This window comes from Osmia lignaria, chromosome 11 (assembly GCF_051020975.1).
Source record: "Osmia lignaria lignaria isolate PbOS001 chromosome 11, iyOsmLign1, whole genome shotgun sequence".
NCBI classification, from domain to species: domain Eukaryota; kingdom Metazoa; phylum Arthropoda; class Insecta; order Hymenoptera; family Megachilidae; genus Osmia; species Osmia lignaria.
In genome coordinates this window covers 6801336-6817661 of record NC_135042.1, presented here as the reverse complement: position 1 = coordinate 6817661, position 16326 = coordinate 6801336, and the positions used below count along the sequence as shown (strand labels likewise).

General features: G+C 36.9%; 1 protein-coding gene across 1 annotated transcript in view; it reads left to right on the top strand.

The window, feature by feature from the left end:
• The first annotated feature begins 71 nt into the window (after positions 1 to 71).
• The window catches only part of LOC117603846 (microtubule-associated protein tau), a 29554-nt gene continuing 13299 nt past the window's right edge, over positions 72 to 16326 (top strand). Inside the window, exon 1 of the mRNA XM_034323367.2 lies at positions 72 to 374. Coding sequence (XP_034179258.2) covers positions 351 to 374 — 24 coding nt within the window. The 5' untranslated portion in view covers positions 72 to 350. The remainder of the gene's footprint in view (positions 375 to 16326) is intronic.

The following is a 16326-nucleotide window of genomic DNA, read 5'->3' as shown; positions in this document are numbered from 1 at the left end:
GTTCGTGAGCACTCGGCAATTTCCGGCGGCGAGGCGTGGGGGATTCGGGAGAACCGGGCAATCCGGCGGTCGAGCCAGTTCAAACGCGTCGCAAGTGTCGCGCGTTTCGTCTTCCACTTTTATTGCGCGACTTAATAGAACGACTCCTTTTTATCTTCCGGTTTAGTTTCCCTACGGTTCACGTCGCGACGTTTCATCGTGCGTGTAACTACGTGACAAGCAAGTGCGCGACATCGGGCCGATTGAAGGCCGAACGAGACGAAGGTGCACACAGTCGTTGACGGAGTAGAATATGACGGATGTACAAGTGAATCCGAGCAAGGACGACGCCGGTAGCGTAGTTCGACAGAATGGCGACGTCATGCAGCGAACAGGTTGGTGTTTATTATGTTGGCAATTATTTTCGTTAGCGATCTAGCGAACGCGGAAACACAACGATGCTCATTGGTGGAGCACGCGATTCGCCATCTTGTTAAATACTCTGTCAGAGTATCGCGTCTTTTTGCCACGAGCGTTAGAGCACATTTAACCGTTGTTTCATTGAACATTTGATACGAAAGGGTTAGAGATAACAGAAACAATGCGTGACAGATCCATTGTTTATGTTCGTGTACCTTCCGGATGAAAATAATGAATGACCAAGGGTGTGAATTTGTAAATCATTATGGGGGTTTGAATGATAAAGGGGAACTGAATTTATTCAGACGCCTATAAACTTATAAGCTGGTAATTTTTTGCGACCTTAAGGCGGATGTACACATGAATATTATTAGGAATATTATTACGATATAATTTATTGAATTGATCGGGCGTATTAGTGCACGGCTGAGAATGTTCTCGGTTAATTATTTGCTATTATTCCGTGGATTATCTCTAGCATAGATAGAGATCTAGATTCATGAAGATAATTTTAAAAACAAAGTTAAAATGATGAAAAGTAACAATCTAAAAAAATATGCATACCGAGTGCATCTGATATGAATGCATCTCTAGATACAATCATAATTAATATACATAAAGTAGTTTCACAGTACAAAGTGTACGAACCCTCGGATGGCGGACCATGGAGAGAGACCGAATTTTAATTTAACACTGTATTTAAAAGAAATCAATTATTGTCATGCTATGGTCTTCATCAACTATATCTGCAATAATATTGTTACTTTTAAGTGCATCTACAATGATAATCAGACAATTAAAAGTCACTCGTAAGCTTGTGTTTATGTCGGAGAGTGTACAATGGCCTCGATGTTCGGGGGCATTAGACTTAAAGCGATGAGAAAAGCCGGCACATAATATTCAATCGTAAGTCTAGGAAGTCTTCTAGATGCTGATTAGCTTTAATACAGTGCGTTGTCAGACGCCCGTGCATAATTAAGTTCTATATCTTCGTTCTCGATTTACGCGAAAGAGAACTAACGTGTTCTGTTATTATATTATTCGTCGTGTGAAGCTTGCGTGAAATGATATTAGGGTGAGATCAAGTTCAGTACGTGTTCATAAATTGGAGTAAATAACGTACCTATATCTTTCAGGTTGAAAGTACAGATTCGCGCGTGATTTCTTATCAACTTTAACAAACATTCGATGAAACCTTTTAGCAATGTCGGTGTAAAACAATTTTGAGGTTTAAAAGTTGTTAATGTTACGTGGGTTTCTTGAACGATACGTAATCTTCTAAGAGCATTACACAGTCACGACGTTTTGTTTGCATTTAGATAACGATTTATTGAAAACGATTGTTGCTATGACTTAGTGGAAACGATAATTGGAAAGTTTGTTTTAAAGAATCATACCGGTCTGCATATAACCGTGAGATGCAAATCAATTAATTATTATATTTTAGCCAATTGGTTAGTTCGCGAGGCTTAATTGAAGTCACCACCGTTAGCAATATGAACAGCCAATTATCTCGGCGACTAAACGAGCTGGAAAACTTGGCCGAAAAAAGGTCGTATCGTGTGCCAATTAGGAAGTTGACGAGCGTCAATGAGTTAACGATGTTTTGTGGGCGTATAATTGCAAAATTGACTAGGCTTACCTTCGATCGTGGGTCCGAGACCTTAATCGGATGACCCTCTATTACTGTTCAACAGTTCGGACGAATTGCTGTCCGCAATTTGTTTATCGCTTCCGGAGAACTTTGCTTCTCTCGATAGTTCTAAAGCCATCGTAATGATCGATAAAATGTTTATAATACTTAACACATTAATTGAAATTAATGTTCGCTCCTATGGCAGTGAACAAGTTGAATTTCGTATTCCTAAAAATTCTGATTGCATTGTTCCGTATCAGACATGGTCATATTCATCATAGTACTTCAACGTGTTAACCTGATAATCGGGAAACACGAATTATCTTTGTCATTTCAGTGATCAATGTTTAGAACGCAGCAATGCATTTCATTTGTCTCGAAACGGAAGTTAAAATTCTCGTTTACGTTAATTATCCAAAGTTTCCTGCAATCAAGATGCACATGCACATATTTCTCCGCGTGCATTCACACTGAAATGGATGGTTTGTTAAATTTAATGTGCACGACTAATACGTGAGCACCTATCATTACGCGAATGCTTATCGTTACACGAATAGGGGGCCAAGGTCCTCCTCGTTACCCATGTCCCGCTTTAAAGCCCTGCCGTGCATCGCGATTATTAGAACGATTCGCATCACGTTCTCGAATTGCAGCATGTTTATGCAACTATGTTTTTGCTCGTCGACGTTTCCCTATTCAAATTACAATTGCAGTACACGGTAGCAAACGTTCGAATAGGAGATACGTCCAATACTTGGATTAGTTTCCACTCTCAGTCGTCTGACAAAGATATCTATCTACCTACAAGTTTTAGTTTAGCTAAACGTGTGTGCAAAGAAGTTTCACACTTTATTAATCTCGGCAAACGAGTTATTAAATCGCGATTGAAATTTCATACATCACCAGAAGCTTTGATTTCATACGGGAAACTGTTCTATCGGATTTCGATCGATCTGAAAATAAAATAGATGTATCCTGAAATAGAATAATTTATTAAATTTTAAGCTTCAAATTGGTATGGTATAAGTGGTATTATTTTATGACATAAAAGTATCTCAAAATTTTAAATTATTTACGTTTAAAAATTGGATACTTGATATAATAGAACGATATTGTTCGTTGCAATCCACAACCACTCATCTTGTGTTAAAAATATTGATGAACCGTTTATGCAGTCATTTTCGTCAAGTTTTAAGCTTCAAATTGATGTATCATGAGTGCTATTTTGCGAAAGTTTTTATCCATCGATTATGAAGTATCCTGTATCCAAACTCGCTCAGAATATTGACCAAACTGTCGGCTAAACGTAACCACCCGTAACTTGGTGAAATTTCACCAGGCTCGTGTGTGATTAGAGGGATTTAAGTTATTAAAGAGGACAACCTGTTCACGGCTTATCGTTTCGATTTATTGAAAGTCAATGGACGATTTATCGAAAGTTCACCGACCGGCAAAGTTCTTTGAATGTACCACCGACGAATACGCGGAAAAACGGGAGAAGCCCTCGACCTCGTCTAGTTCAAGACGCACCTACACAGCATCCGTGATTATCTACCCACTTCCAAAGCTTTGGAGGGGCTTCCTTCCTATGAAGGGTCGTATAGGCTGAAGGCACGCCGAGACGAACTCTAATGAGGCACGCTCTGCTGATTCGAGAGCAATATTAAATTTGTCAGGATCCTTTGTTGCGTTTTCTTTCGATGCTAACAAGCGTTTACAGCGTAGCGGAAATTGCCGGCAACTCGCAATAATTTGTCAAACAAACCGGGCATATTGAAAATGTGTAGGCGGGAGAATCTTAGAAGTAGAGATGCCACTATCGAATAAGAGTGCTTCATTTTCTTTTCCTTTCTTCTATTCACGAAGTAGGTAGACCTCACCTGAGAAAATATTTTTAATGTTCTATTATATTATATGTTTTATTACAAAATTAACAAATTCTGGCTCTTGATGGAAGTACTTATCAGGATTGTGTAGGAGGGTTGATATTAATGTTAGGGTTGATGCATAAGTCAATGTTCCTGTCTTTTTTTTGACAAAGGTGTAAATAGAGTAAAATATTAAAAAAGTATATAATAATTTGTTTAATTTTTTCTATGAAAAATTAATCATAACAAAACAACACGGACTTATGCATCATTTGCATTCATTGATCCACAACAGAGATTGCAACCTCGTTTATGAAATTACAGTACAACTTTAAAATCATGTCTATTCTTGGAAGTAGTCGCTCCGTCAGCTCACGATTATGTAATAATTTGCAATGTTTCTTACGAAGCGTTTAGCAACGGCCTTGGTTGCATCGTTCCCAACCTCTCAAATTCATTCAACAATCTTTCAATCAAACTATTTAAAATAATTCTACGAGGAGAAATTGGCATCAACAATTTCCTGGAACCAATTAACTATTCGAATCGCATCAAATTCAAAATCTAATTATACAGTCCCCATTAGAATTTCCAACATCACTCGTAACTTTCTTCTGCTGGTACCATGAATTTTTATTTATCCCCTAACACAGTAGCCGCGTTATGCAACTCGCATCCAAACGAACATTTATCAGTACAACTATCGTGTTTACCATCGTCAGAAGGCGAGGCGATTAAACGGCACAGCGGTGCGTTCAACTTGGATCATGTTTTTCCATCGCTCATTAGCATCACCCCTTTTTCCAACCACCAAAGAACGAGCCGAGTGTCGCGATTTTTGGTCACAGGATGTCGCGTTCGAGCATGTCGCAACACTCGTACCCGAGTTAATCGCGTAACAGGTTCGATCGAAACTCGCGCAACGCGTTTTAATCTACGCAACTGATACGATGTAATCGAGCAGGATTTTCCTTAAACGAAAACGTCCAACTCGCCTTTGGCATCAATTTGTCCTGCTCGATGCCGGATTCGGTTAGACGCCCCTTCACCGATTTGTTCCGTTTTCCAATAAAGGATACGCGAACGCGTCCTCGGAACGATCGGACCTGTAACGAACGAGCTTTTAGATACGTAGGCTATATACACCTGATATGTAGTTTCTAGCTGTGCAACAACCGCATACCGATAACGCCTCGATCCTGACATACCGGTGATTACGTCAGCTTTAAAATTGTATCGCGACGCGCGATCGGTTCGATGCTGATCAATCAGACGCTTGTAAATAATCGTTTAATGTATACCGAATGATCGTGATTAGGGATCGGTATTGTCGTTATCAGTGTGTATATTATAATTTCATTCATTTGCAATTTGTATGATTGCAAATTTCTTCAATTTTTTAATAAATAGAAAATTTTGGTATCGGGGTTATTTTCAAGCAGACTTTACTTTAGGGTTGATATTCTTAGACAAAATGGCAAGAATCTCGGTTGCACCAAAAGTTGCATGACACCCCGTATATTTTGTTAATGGAGAACAGGCTTATGTCACGTTTCAGCGGACGTATATACGCTTACCGTATTCCCGTAAACTAGGAAGGGGCTGTGCGTACTCATACAAAGGCTGAGGGGTCGTGTTGAAAGAAGGGGAACACGCTGAAGCGAGGGTTTGCACTAGCGCCAGACAGGAGAATCGATAATAAAACGACGCGACGTCGCACAGCATCCATGCTCCAACAGGATGGAAGCGTTTTTCTTAGACACTTAAGATTTACTCGTTTTGTTTAACCCTTTATACCTCGTGCAACTTTGATGTCACGCGTTTCGGATCTTCTGAGTTTCATTTCATTTTTCCATAGCTGTGAAGCGTTGCATCCTCTTGTTGCATCGTTTCGAACTTGGAATATATGTAGTTTCTAGTTTCGCCTTGGTTTTTAATTTTAATTAAGGCGTGATAAATGCACGGAACTTGGTGCATAGTGCCATAAGGGGTAGAGGAAGGTACACCGAAGGTAAAAGGTATTAATAAGTGCCAGCTAACGAGTAGCACAGCTGCTGATGGGGACAATAGGTAAAAACGTAGAAATTTGCATGCGGCTTCAGAGTTTAAACTATAAATAGTAGTACAAAGAAAACGGTATGCATTAGAGCATCTAGTAAATAAAAACTTTTATACAGAATTTCTATAAATAAAAATGATTATTATTATTAATTTAGGTACTGTAAATATATTTACTATATAGAATATTGTCTGATATACATAGGAAGAGATACAAAATAAGGTATAAAGGAGCAAGGTAAAATCCTTCGATATTTATAATTTAACAAAATCAATAAATGTTTTCCAATACTTGTCTGGCTTATTATAACCGGGGGCTCATAATGATTTTACTAATTCGAAAGTGAATATTTTTAAAATTTTTGTCTGCCTTACTTATACAGGCTCCGGTCGAATAACATGTAAAAATGGGCACCACAAACAATGGAAAAGAAAAAATATACACATAGAATAAAATTTTTTGATTTACCGTTTAGTTTCCGAGAAAATCAAGCTTGAAAATCCGCTGTATTTCTCGTATAACTCATCGTCGTGATAACTAGATGGAAAATAAAAGTTCGGATTGTACAGCTGTTATTCTTTTCCTTTTTTTATTTTTTCATAAAGAATCACGTGGTGTCTTCTTTCACATTCGGCTGGACACTATATAATTACTGTGAAGACAATTAATTATATTGTAAAAAAAATGCATCAAAGACGCGACATGTTTATCATCCTTACACAGTAACCGATTCTCCTTAAAGATGCTTTGTACGATTGATGGGCACACCCTTGGCAATTATCATTATAGATCTCGATGTCGAGGCGTAACTGATTGTTAGCACAGGATCGCCAATGTGCCATATCGTCTTACCGGTAATTGTACGATACACGGCTAATGGACCAGATCGTTGTCTCCGGCGAGGAATTACGTATTTGTAGTTCAGTGACAAGAAAAAAACGATTATATCATTAGCTGTGGTTAAAAGAAAAAAAAAAAAAAAAAAACGAAACGGATGGATAATAGCTTGTCCTCGATCGAACGAGTTAAGTCTTTGAAGAAATCGATGTCATTTTAATTAACCCTATCAATTTCTTTCGTTACTTAATTCAATTTCCTCGATGAACTTAAAAAAAATTTACCTTTTTATTTATTGCAAATTCTATTTTCCTTTATCTTCATCTGGGTATCCTTGGTACCTAGTTCGATATTGAATTGAAAAGAAAAAAAGGAAGATGAACTATTGGAACTGACATAACATGTTAGATGGCAGTGTCATAATTGACTGTGCAGTCAACATTCAGTTCACGAGTACAATTCATAAAGCGTTACACGGTGGAATTTAGGTTGACTACGTAATTAGCGAAGATAACTTTTAAGTGTCGTGAATCGACCAGCGTGAGGTAGCTAAATGTAGCTAACTAGCGAGAGAGAGGAAAGATGAGATAAACGGAGATGAAGAAGGCGCATCCGCGCGCAACGTGGGCGTATTTGTACGTAAGTTCGTCAAATCCAACCACTTTAAACGAGTATCGGTATTCGAGCTCCTAAGAATAGCTACGTGTCACCTTTACTTTTTTCTTTCGACTAATTCCCTCGACTGTTATAATTATTGTATAGCAACATAGGCTTCATTGTTCCTTCGACGAGTCTTTCGAAGCGATCAAGAATTCACGAGGTCAGGGAACAAAGTTAACGCGATCCCGATGCAATTAACAGCATACGTAATGGCATTCGAGGCTTTCTCTTTCTTGCTCACATAGTCGATCGAGTTTTACGGGTAACGACATTCTCAGCTATTGTATTCCGAATGGAAGTTTTCTGAAGTCGCATGAAACACGCATGTAACTAATTACAGCGGACCACGGTACCGTTTTCGATAGCATCTTCGAAAGAGGAAGTCCATTGTAATTGGAAAAGAAAAGACTAAGAAAGTTGCAAGTTTTCGGGCTGTTGCCATAGTTTCATACGGCTACGTCAAGATGATGTCAGAACATTTTATTACCATTTTCGTCGACCTTAATTGATCTATTATGACGTTTCAGTTCGAATAAAATCAACATCTTTCTGTGCTCATTTCCGTTTAGACACGCATACGCTTTCATCTCGATGATTAAGACTTAATGACACATTGTTTTGACGAATCAATGGGTTACATTTTCGGAAGGCGTTCATCCAGGACGAATCGTAAACCTTTAGGGTTACGTAAACGCTAGGACACGTGCTTTTGTACCGGTGTGTTCGTTTATACTTTTCGCACATGTCGGATGAATAGAACCAACGCCCATCTGTGAATTGCTACGACACTGTGACACGATTATAAAATTGTCACGTGCCAAGGTTTGAAAATATCTCGGTCAACGAAATCGCGACATCGAGATATTTGTGGAAACTGTTTCTTCGACTTATTTCGATTCCAACGATTAGTGGATCAATTTTGTAGAAGTAGAGAAAATTTATATTAACTATAATAATATTTATGTTAAATTTAATATTAGAATGAATGTTAGATAAAATTTTGATTGATTTATTAATAAGGAAAACAATTGAGGTGGGTAAGTTTGGTAGAGCACCCTGTATATTGACTTACAGGGTAATGAATATCGATAAGGGATACATGAGAGCAAAAGGATAGCAGTAGCTATCGATTCTTAACGATGAGAGAGACTTTAGCTCGTGGCTCGATTCCAAGGGGGACCTTGCATGGCTTCCATCGTTGTGGATTAGTAATCTTCGGCTAGACGCACGAGTACTGTATACCTTACAAAATTTCTTTTTTTTATACTTGAAGACAATGTATCTTGTCGAAATCATTTATGGATGGGTTAAAAAGCTTTACTATACAGGACATTAAATAAAGCAAATCTTAATTTTTTCAATTTACATAAACGCGCGCTTTAAGAAGATATCACTATCGTCATCTTATGAGGAACAGTAAAACTAATGAAACAAAAAATGCTTCTTATAATAAAATAAACCATTTTATACTATAGAAACATGACCATAAGGTTGTACATACATATATTTATAAAGAAATTGAAGTAATGTAATAATAAAAAAAATTGCACTTTATCGAGCCGGAAATGCCGCAGCCATCTAGCGATAAGTCATAGGTACTGGTAGAATTGACTTTTCCATACCTTTCCTCTAACATTTTCCAGATTTTCTATGTTTTTCTCATCTTCATTATTACTAACGCATTCGATGCACGTTATATGAAGCATGTTATTACAGATAAGGTACAAAAGAAACTTATTATCTTATGGAAGTTCCTGTATCACAATCTGAAATACCGACGTGGTAGAAATCTCATTTTTGTTAGCTGTTTTGTCACGCACTCTAGGATTCGGAACGGTGATTTTAGGAACTACATCGGACTAAAGGATCGATGGATCGTACAGGATGATAATTAAAACGTGGACGATGGGAACGGTCTCCATTTTGGTCTCAAACATCCAATGGCTTTTCTCCTTCCAGCATCCAAAATCCTTCTTTTTCTAAGCTTCTCCGATTTTATCAAAATAAAATAAAAGACGATCTTTCATTTGAAATCAATCTGCCGGTCCTAAGTTCCTAAAATAAAAGCTGATCATTTTTAAAGGTTGATTATATGAACTCTCCCTTTGATCTTTCACACCCTAAGATTCTCCCTAACAATTAATCTCGAAATAAGTAATTGAAGTAAATAAATAGATTCTTTTCATTAGAATTTCAAAATGTTTAAGAGTTTTATAAAAAATATTTAAAAGTGACCAATCTTCAAATATAATAATATAGGTCACTAGTCAACATTGAAAATAAAATGTGCCAACAAATTTCAATGCAGGTAGCATATTTGAAGTAATTTTAAAACACTAAAATTTTTATTACTAATTTCACTTGAATTTAAGATTATAGTCTGGACACTGAGTCACTGGGTCAGTCACAGAACTCTACATAAACCCTTTAAGATAAAATAACTATTTAATCTAATTACAAATTTCTTTTTGATTTCAGGTAAGAAAATCCAGACGAACCTCTCTATCGAATTGATCCACCGTGCAGACAACGAAGCAAAATCTTGATTACCAATAAAGAAACATCTGACGTGAACAATTTCCACGAACAATGTCTACATTTACGTATGTAACGTCTTAAAATTACATTCATTGATCCTGTTTTTGTCGTGATATATGGCGACTACAGGACGCGACTGCACACATTCGTTTGCTATTTGTCGATAACATCGCCGTCTGAAACACGGCATCGTTGAAATGAATGAAAGTACTGTTCGTTGAGAAAGAAGTTTGGCTCGATTCGTGTGTGCCATTAGCGATGATGGGGCGCGAAATAACTCGCCGGTATCAATGACACTCTTTGGCGAAACAGCAATTAATCAATAAATGTGTTATAACAGAAGTAATGGTGGTTGCCAGTCTCGTGACGACGACATTTATCATGGAACAGATCATTTTTTATTAAGGTACCACGGCATATTGTAACCATGAAGATAACAATTTATTGCTAGATATTTTGTGTTTGGAAAAAGTCTTGCGTGTTTCGTCTCTTTAACTTTGGTGGTGTGCACGAGGAAAAGTGCATAGATATGTTTAGAATTATAATAAAATACAAAAATAAATTATAAAAAATAATTCAAGAGATTCGATTAAATACTATAAGGAATTAGCAATTTTCGCACAGTGTCAAGGGTTGGTTCATGGTTCCAAACTTGTAAAATGAAGTAAAATACCGACCACATCAGTCTAATAACAGCAGGATTAAAGTGGCTAGCCAGGAAAGGGTGCGTCCATACTTTATTCGTGATACCGGCTGTTTGACCCTTTTGCGTTTACTAGATTAATGTATACGAGTTCATAGAAAGAAGTCACTGTAATTAAAATGAAAGTGATAGACATTATTCTTCGCTTTATTTCTCATTAAAATTTGAAAATTGCTCAAATGAAGTTGCTAAATATAATTCTATCAATAATTTCTATTAGATATAAAAAAAGTGCAAACATTTTCTAAAATGTATGGCTGTTAAAGTGTTAAAATTGGTTTATAAATAAATCCAACGCGTAACAAATGAATCTTCTTCCCTAGAAGATCGAACTACCAAAACTGTCGTTCACGTTCGCTTCTATTAAGCTATCAATCTTCAGCAATCTCTGAATCTACCGTTCATCACCAATATACAATATATGTTCACTATAAAAAGAATTTCTATGATTACAAGGCAAAACAGCATAAGTTTCTACTTTGCAAATATTGCCATTAAAATTTCTAGTCAAACCATTTTTTATCGTTATCTACCACTTTATACCAGCCTTCAGGAAAAAAGATGGATACGCTGTTAAAAGGGCTAAGTTTCGTTACACATTCTCAACAATGTGTGGACGATGGAAACTTTTGCATACCTCACCCCTACGTGGGCGACATTTCCATAGGAATTCGTCCCCATAGGATAGCTCCCAAAATAATAAATAAAATTGATTAAAATTCGAGAAGCTACCTAATAAAAATTGCAAAATGAAGTGAAACTTTCAGAAAATGCCTTGGTATCGGTGATTTATCGAGCAGAATTCCAGAGGACGTCAAAGGCGTTAACCCTTTCCTTTTAGACAGCTGAAAAACAAAGAGGAGTAAAGCTCGGACTACCTTCGCGTGCTGAAAAAAGAGGACTAGCTTCTACATAATTTATCGATAGATTGTTTCGTAAAAGCTCGACGAAGTTGTGTAAAAGTATGGGTGGGTTATCGAGTGAGTTGGGTTAGGTTGTCTGGTCGGGTGGTTGGGTGTGAGGCGCAGGAGCAGAGCACGCCAGGACAAACGGACGGACGTGGGACGTCGGACGGACGACGTACCTTACCGAGGAAGGACTTCCAGGTCTTTAGGCGAGCTAGTTTCTCGTGAGACACTGATCGACGGACACCGTGTTCGCGGTTCCTCCTCGAGGACCACCCTATTCTTTTCGCTCAGGTAAGCGAAAGCGACCATTTCCCCGGTACACCACCGGCAACCTCGTGAATTTCTATCATTTTTCAACCCTTTCTCGGGTCAATAATCAAAGTGACGTGTTTTGGAAAATTTCATTCGACGAAATTCCATTTCGTCTCGCGAAAAAAAGGAGTCTCGACTCTCTGACCCGTATTCGCGAGACGAGCTCCGATTCTCCAGAATTTCTTTTTCTGAAATAGAACGCAGTATCGCGCTGTATCTTTTTACGTAGAAATTTTCTAAATGGTGCCATACTTATTCTCGACAAAAATTAATGACAGCTTTTATTATTGTAACTTTTCGTCATTTTGGTGAATGAATATTATTAAGAAACTACTGTCACTGGTAATTGTTGGAGAAGTACTCAGCTATCGCGATGATGGAGCACTGCTTATGCAATTCGTAGCGAGGGCTGCAACTCGGTTAATTGTATTTCAATTCCAATGCGATGATTCAACTTAATAATCATCCACAGTAATTAATGCAGATTTCTGTAGAGTATTTGCACTACGTAAATTGCACTTGTCTTTCATTTTAACACAGTTCTTTAAATGAAAAATCGTTCGTCTATCATGTTGCTATTCTTAATCTATTTTATTATTTATCAGTGATACGTATAGAGAGGTATCTGAAGGTATTGTGTATTGATGAAATACATTCGCGAACAAGAGGCCAGTTTCCATTGCGCGATGCTTTTTAAGAGTAAGGAAAAATGGGGTTGATCCATCTTCCTTTTCGTTGAGATTTCCGCTCAATAAACGGAATACGATGTCGTGGAAAAGCCTTTGCAAGAGCTTGTAGCCCACTGTTTGAGCGCTGAGCTCGAAACGTCGATCGCCGATTGATTATCGACTGTACCAGCCATTCTGTTGGCACTCAAATTGCTTTTAATTCCAGCCTTCTATCGTGACTTTCGAAATCTTAGGATATATTTTACATTGCGAATAGACTCGGAGCCGTTAATCGAAGAAACTTTTATGGAGCTCCTCTGATCGATGAACATGTGCTGGGAAAGCTATTTCATTTAGATCGAAACACTTTTATCAGGAAGGTTAAACGTATCGTTTAGATCAGTAAAAGTAATTGAGTAGAACTAGTACGATAATAAGGAGTTCCCTTAGCGATGGTTAACCGTTGTAACAAAATATAAATATTCCTAGTCCTTGTTGTTAGTGGTAGATCAATTCTTCAAGAACTTCGTAACTGATGATTCAGCAAAGGTATAACGTGTAATGAGACGTGTAGGTTGATGTTTTGATAAAAAATATGAAGAGGAAGTATAAATTGATTTCCTAGCAAAAATTTCCTTGCAATTTTTTATGCAATTTTGATGTACGATAGAAAATTTAAAAAAGGTATTTGATATGCGTCCACGTGAAAGGGGTGAAAATAACCCCCAATGTTAGGGTTGAAAAATATATTCTGTTGAATATTTTAGAAATTATTGGAGTTAAACATTGAATTTTTACAGAATCTATATTTTTATTCATTCAATTATTTCATAAGTGCAACGATGCACCGAATACTGCACTTTTCTTCATAAACATTTTGCATCTTGTTATGCAGTGTTCTGTTATTAAATTGATATTGAAATTTAATTAATTAAATCTTTAGAAACTTCGTTGCAATGAAAATCTCTCTGCAGACTTAATTAATAAATATGAATTCATTTATCTTGCCTCGCGCAAGAAAGATTTAATTAAGATGAAAGGAACCGCTATCAATAGGATTACAATAAATGTTTGGATCCTATCAGGCAGAAATCTTCTTGGCGTGGTACTCGCGCCACTAGTAAATAGGTTAGCATACAGGAAGTGTCGATGCATTCCCGATAACTATACCCACGTGACAATTGCACATCGCCACTGCAGGTGACTCAAAGATGCTGCTATTAGATAAAACAACACCGCCTGTACATTGGCTGTCCTGCTGTCGTTATCAGTCGTTACCCCCAATCTGTCTTCTCATTTTGTCCGCAACTAAGTCGTAAATATCACGGATGCACGCAAGAAATGTCTAGCGGAAAATAGCGAAGTAAACTTATCCTTGATAATAGGTATCAATTTTGCCATTGGTATTACAGGGTGGAACATTCAGGCGAGGTTAATCCTCTTCGTGTTTATTTTTCTCTACACAACTCCATCAACAATTCAAAATCAGCTGGAGCTGAAGTACCTTTATCTAGTATACAATAACATGGATTCCCCAAAAATTAAAGGGTATTTTTAATGTTAGGCTTTCTTTGGAATTCTTTTACATAAGAAATTTTAGATTTTATTTTAAAAAGTAAGAATATTTTTCAAATGGAGAAATAATTGTCGTTGATATTTCTTGGAAAACAGTTTTCTTTTACTCGAGTTGACACGGTTCAAGCAACTTTTTTTCTGTTATATTATATACTAAAGCGTGACTAAAAGTTTTATCATGTTAATTTCATTCGTTGACCCAGATATACAGTTCGTTAGAATCCTGTCTCTGTTAGGCATCGTATCGATCGGCGTGCAATTGAAACTAATGAAAATTAGCGTGACACACGTCGGAATTGTTAAACAAATTAATCCGTCACTTACGGTTTCCCCGTGAAATGATTCACGCTTTACTTTTTCCTGGAAACATAATTCCCCTGTAGTCGAGTTTATTTCGAGGCGATGACAAGTTCTCAGATCCGACGATATCATATGTTAATACATTTTTTATACAGTTCTTCGTTTACGATGCGAATTTGTTAACATTTTACATTCGAGAATCTTTCAAATTGACGGGTAATGAATAAGGAGTGTCAAACAGGACATCGTAGGCAATCGAGTTCTAAAACCATTGCGAACATTTTGGCTATCGACAGAAAGGTTAACATCGTGGAAAGTTTGAATCGGAAAAAATTTGATCAACGGCCTTTGTTCGAGACGTGAACGTGAATTTTTTTCCCAACTTGGCGACTGCTTCGACCAGTTATGTTATCTAGGTCGTTTGACAAATTCATTCTCCTTAAACCTTATATCTGAAATGGCTACCGCCTACGTTTTGGCTATGGGCTGATGAATGTGATTGCCCTCGGTTATGCGTGAAACGTGCAATGTAAAACCGGGATTAAATGCAGAAACACGGAACAGCTGCATTTCTGAAAATTGGATGGAAAAGATATATCTTTTTCTATATCTTTTTGTTAATTTCTAGATTGAACTGATAAAATAAAGAATCCGAGGAATAAAGACACTGTATAATATTCAAAATTCTTCTATTATTTCCATATTATTTATTCAAGAAGAAACATTTGAATATATTATTGAATTATGAAATGTAACGTAATATTAGGGTGCGCCCTCGCAGGATATTATTTAACACGTTCACCGCCACGGTGGAATTGACCATGCGTAGTCAGACACGCTATAATAACGATTACGAAGAATATCATGACGTAATTTCTTAATTTATACATTTAGGTCGTTATCTCGATAGCCCAAGTAAAGTTTTAGAATGAATGAATGAATCTTTTATTACGAACATGATGCTTGTTTAGATTTTGCTTAGAAATTTCAGTCCCTAATTTAAATCGATGCACCGTTGTACATGTTTCGTAGGTCCGGGTCACGATTGACCCGACTATTCTAAAGTTAGTAAGAAAAAAAAAGAGACCAGAACCGACTCGACCAATAATTTTATACTGACGTACGCACGTACGTCAAACAGGCACGAGGGGTTAAATTTGCCATGCTGGTCACCGATGACCTCCATGATAAGCAGTGTATAAAAAGTACAAACAATACAACGCAACATATCCTTTCCATTATTTACAACTATCAGGACTTTTACAGATTTCCGGAGGAAGTAGTTGTCCTTGATACATGTCAGTAAAGGCTATTCTCCTTTTTATTTGATCAATATCTGTGGTTAGTAAGGACCGCGGAATCGAGATCTGATCTAAATTTCATCTAAAGGACAGATTTTCACAGTCATAAAAATACTAATAGAAATATTCCTGATAACTATCAATTCTGAGAACATTTTAACTTGATAAATAAAAAAGGGGGTAACAGGGGGTAGTAGCTTGAAGGATGCATCGCTGTACTATAACGCGAAAAATTTTCAAACATGTGACTAAAGTATCTTAAAAATTACTAATTTGAATTTATTAGTTATATAGGTACTAAAATACCAATATCTATTTCTGATTGAAATCTGTAATAGAATATTAGATAAGCTTAGCTCTATATTACACCATTATTTGTACCAGCTGGCAATTGGCCATTTTGTACCCAGAATTTTAACAAAACCTTTATACCATCATATTCTACAAATTTCAATCTTCAAATTGACGTGGTATAAGTATCATTTTACAACACTTTTATGTCATGAAATCACGTCAGAACTTTGATGTTTCAAAATCAAGAAATAGTAGCTCCTTCAGCGAT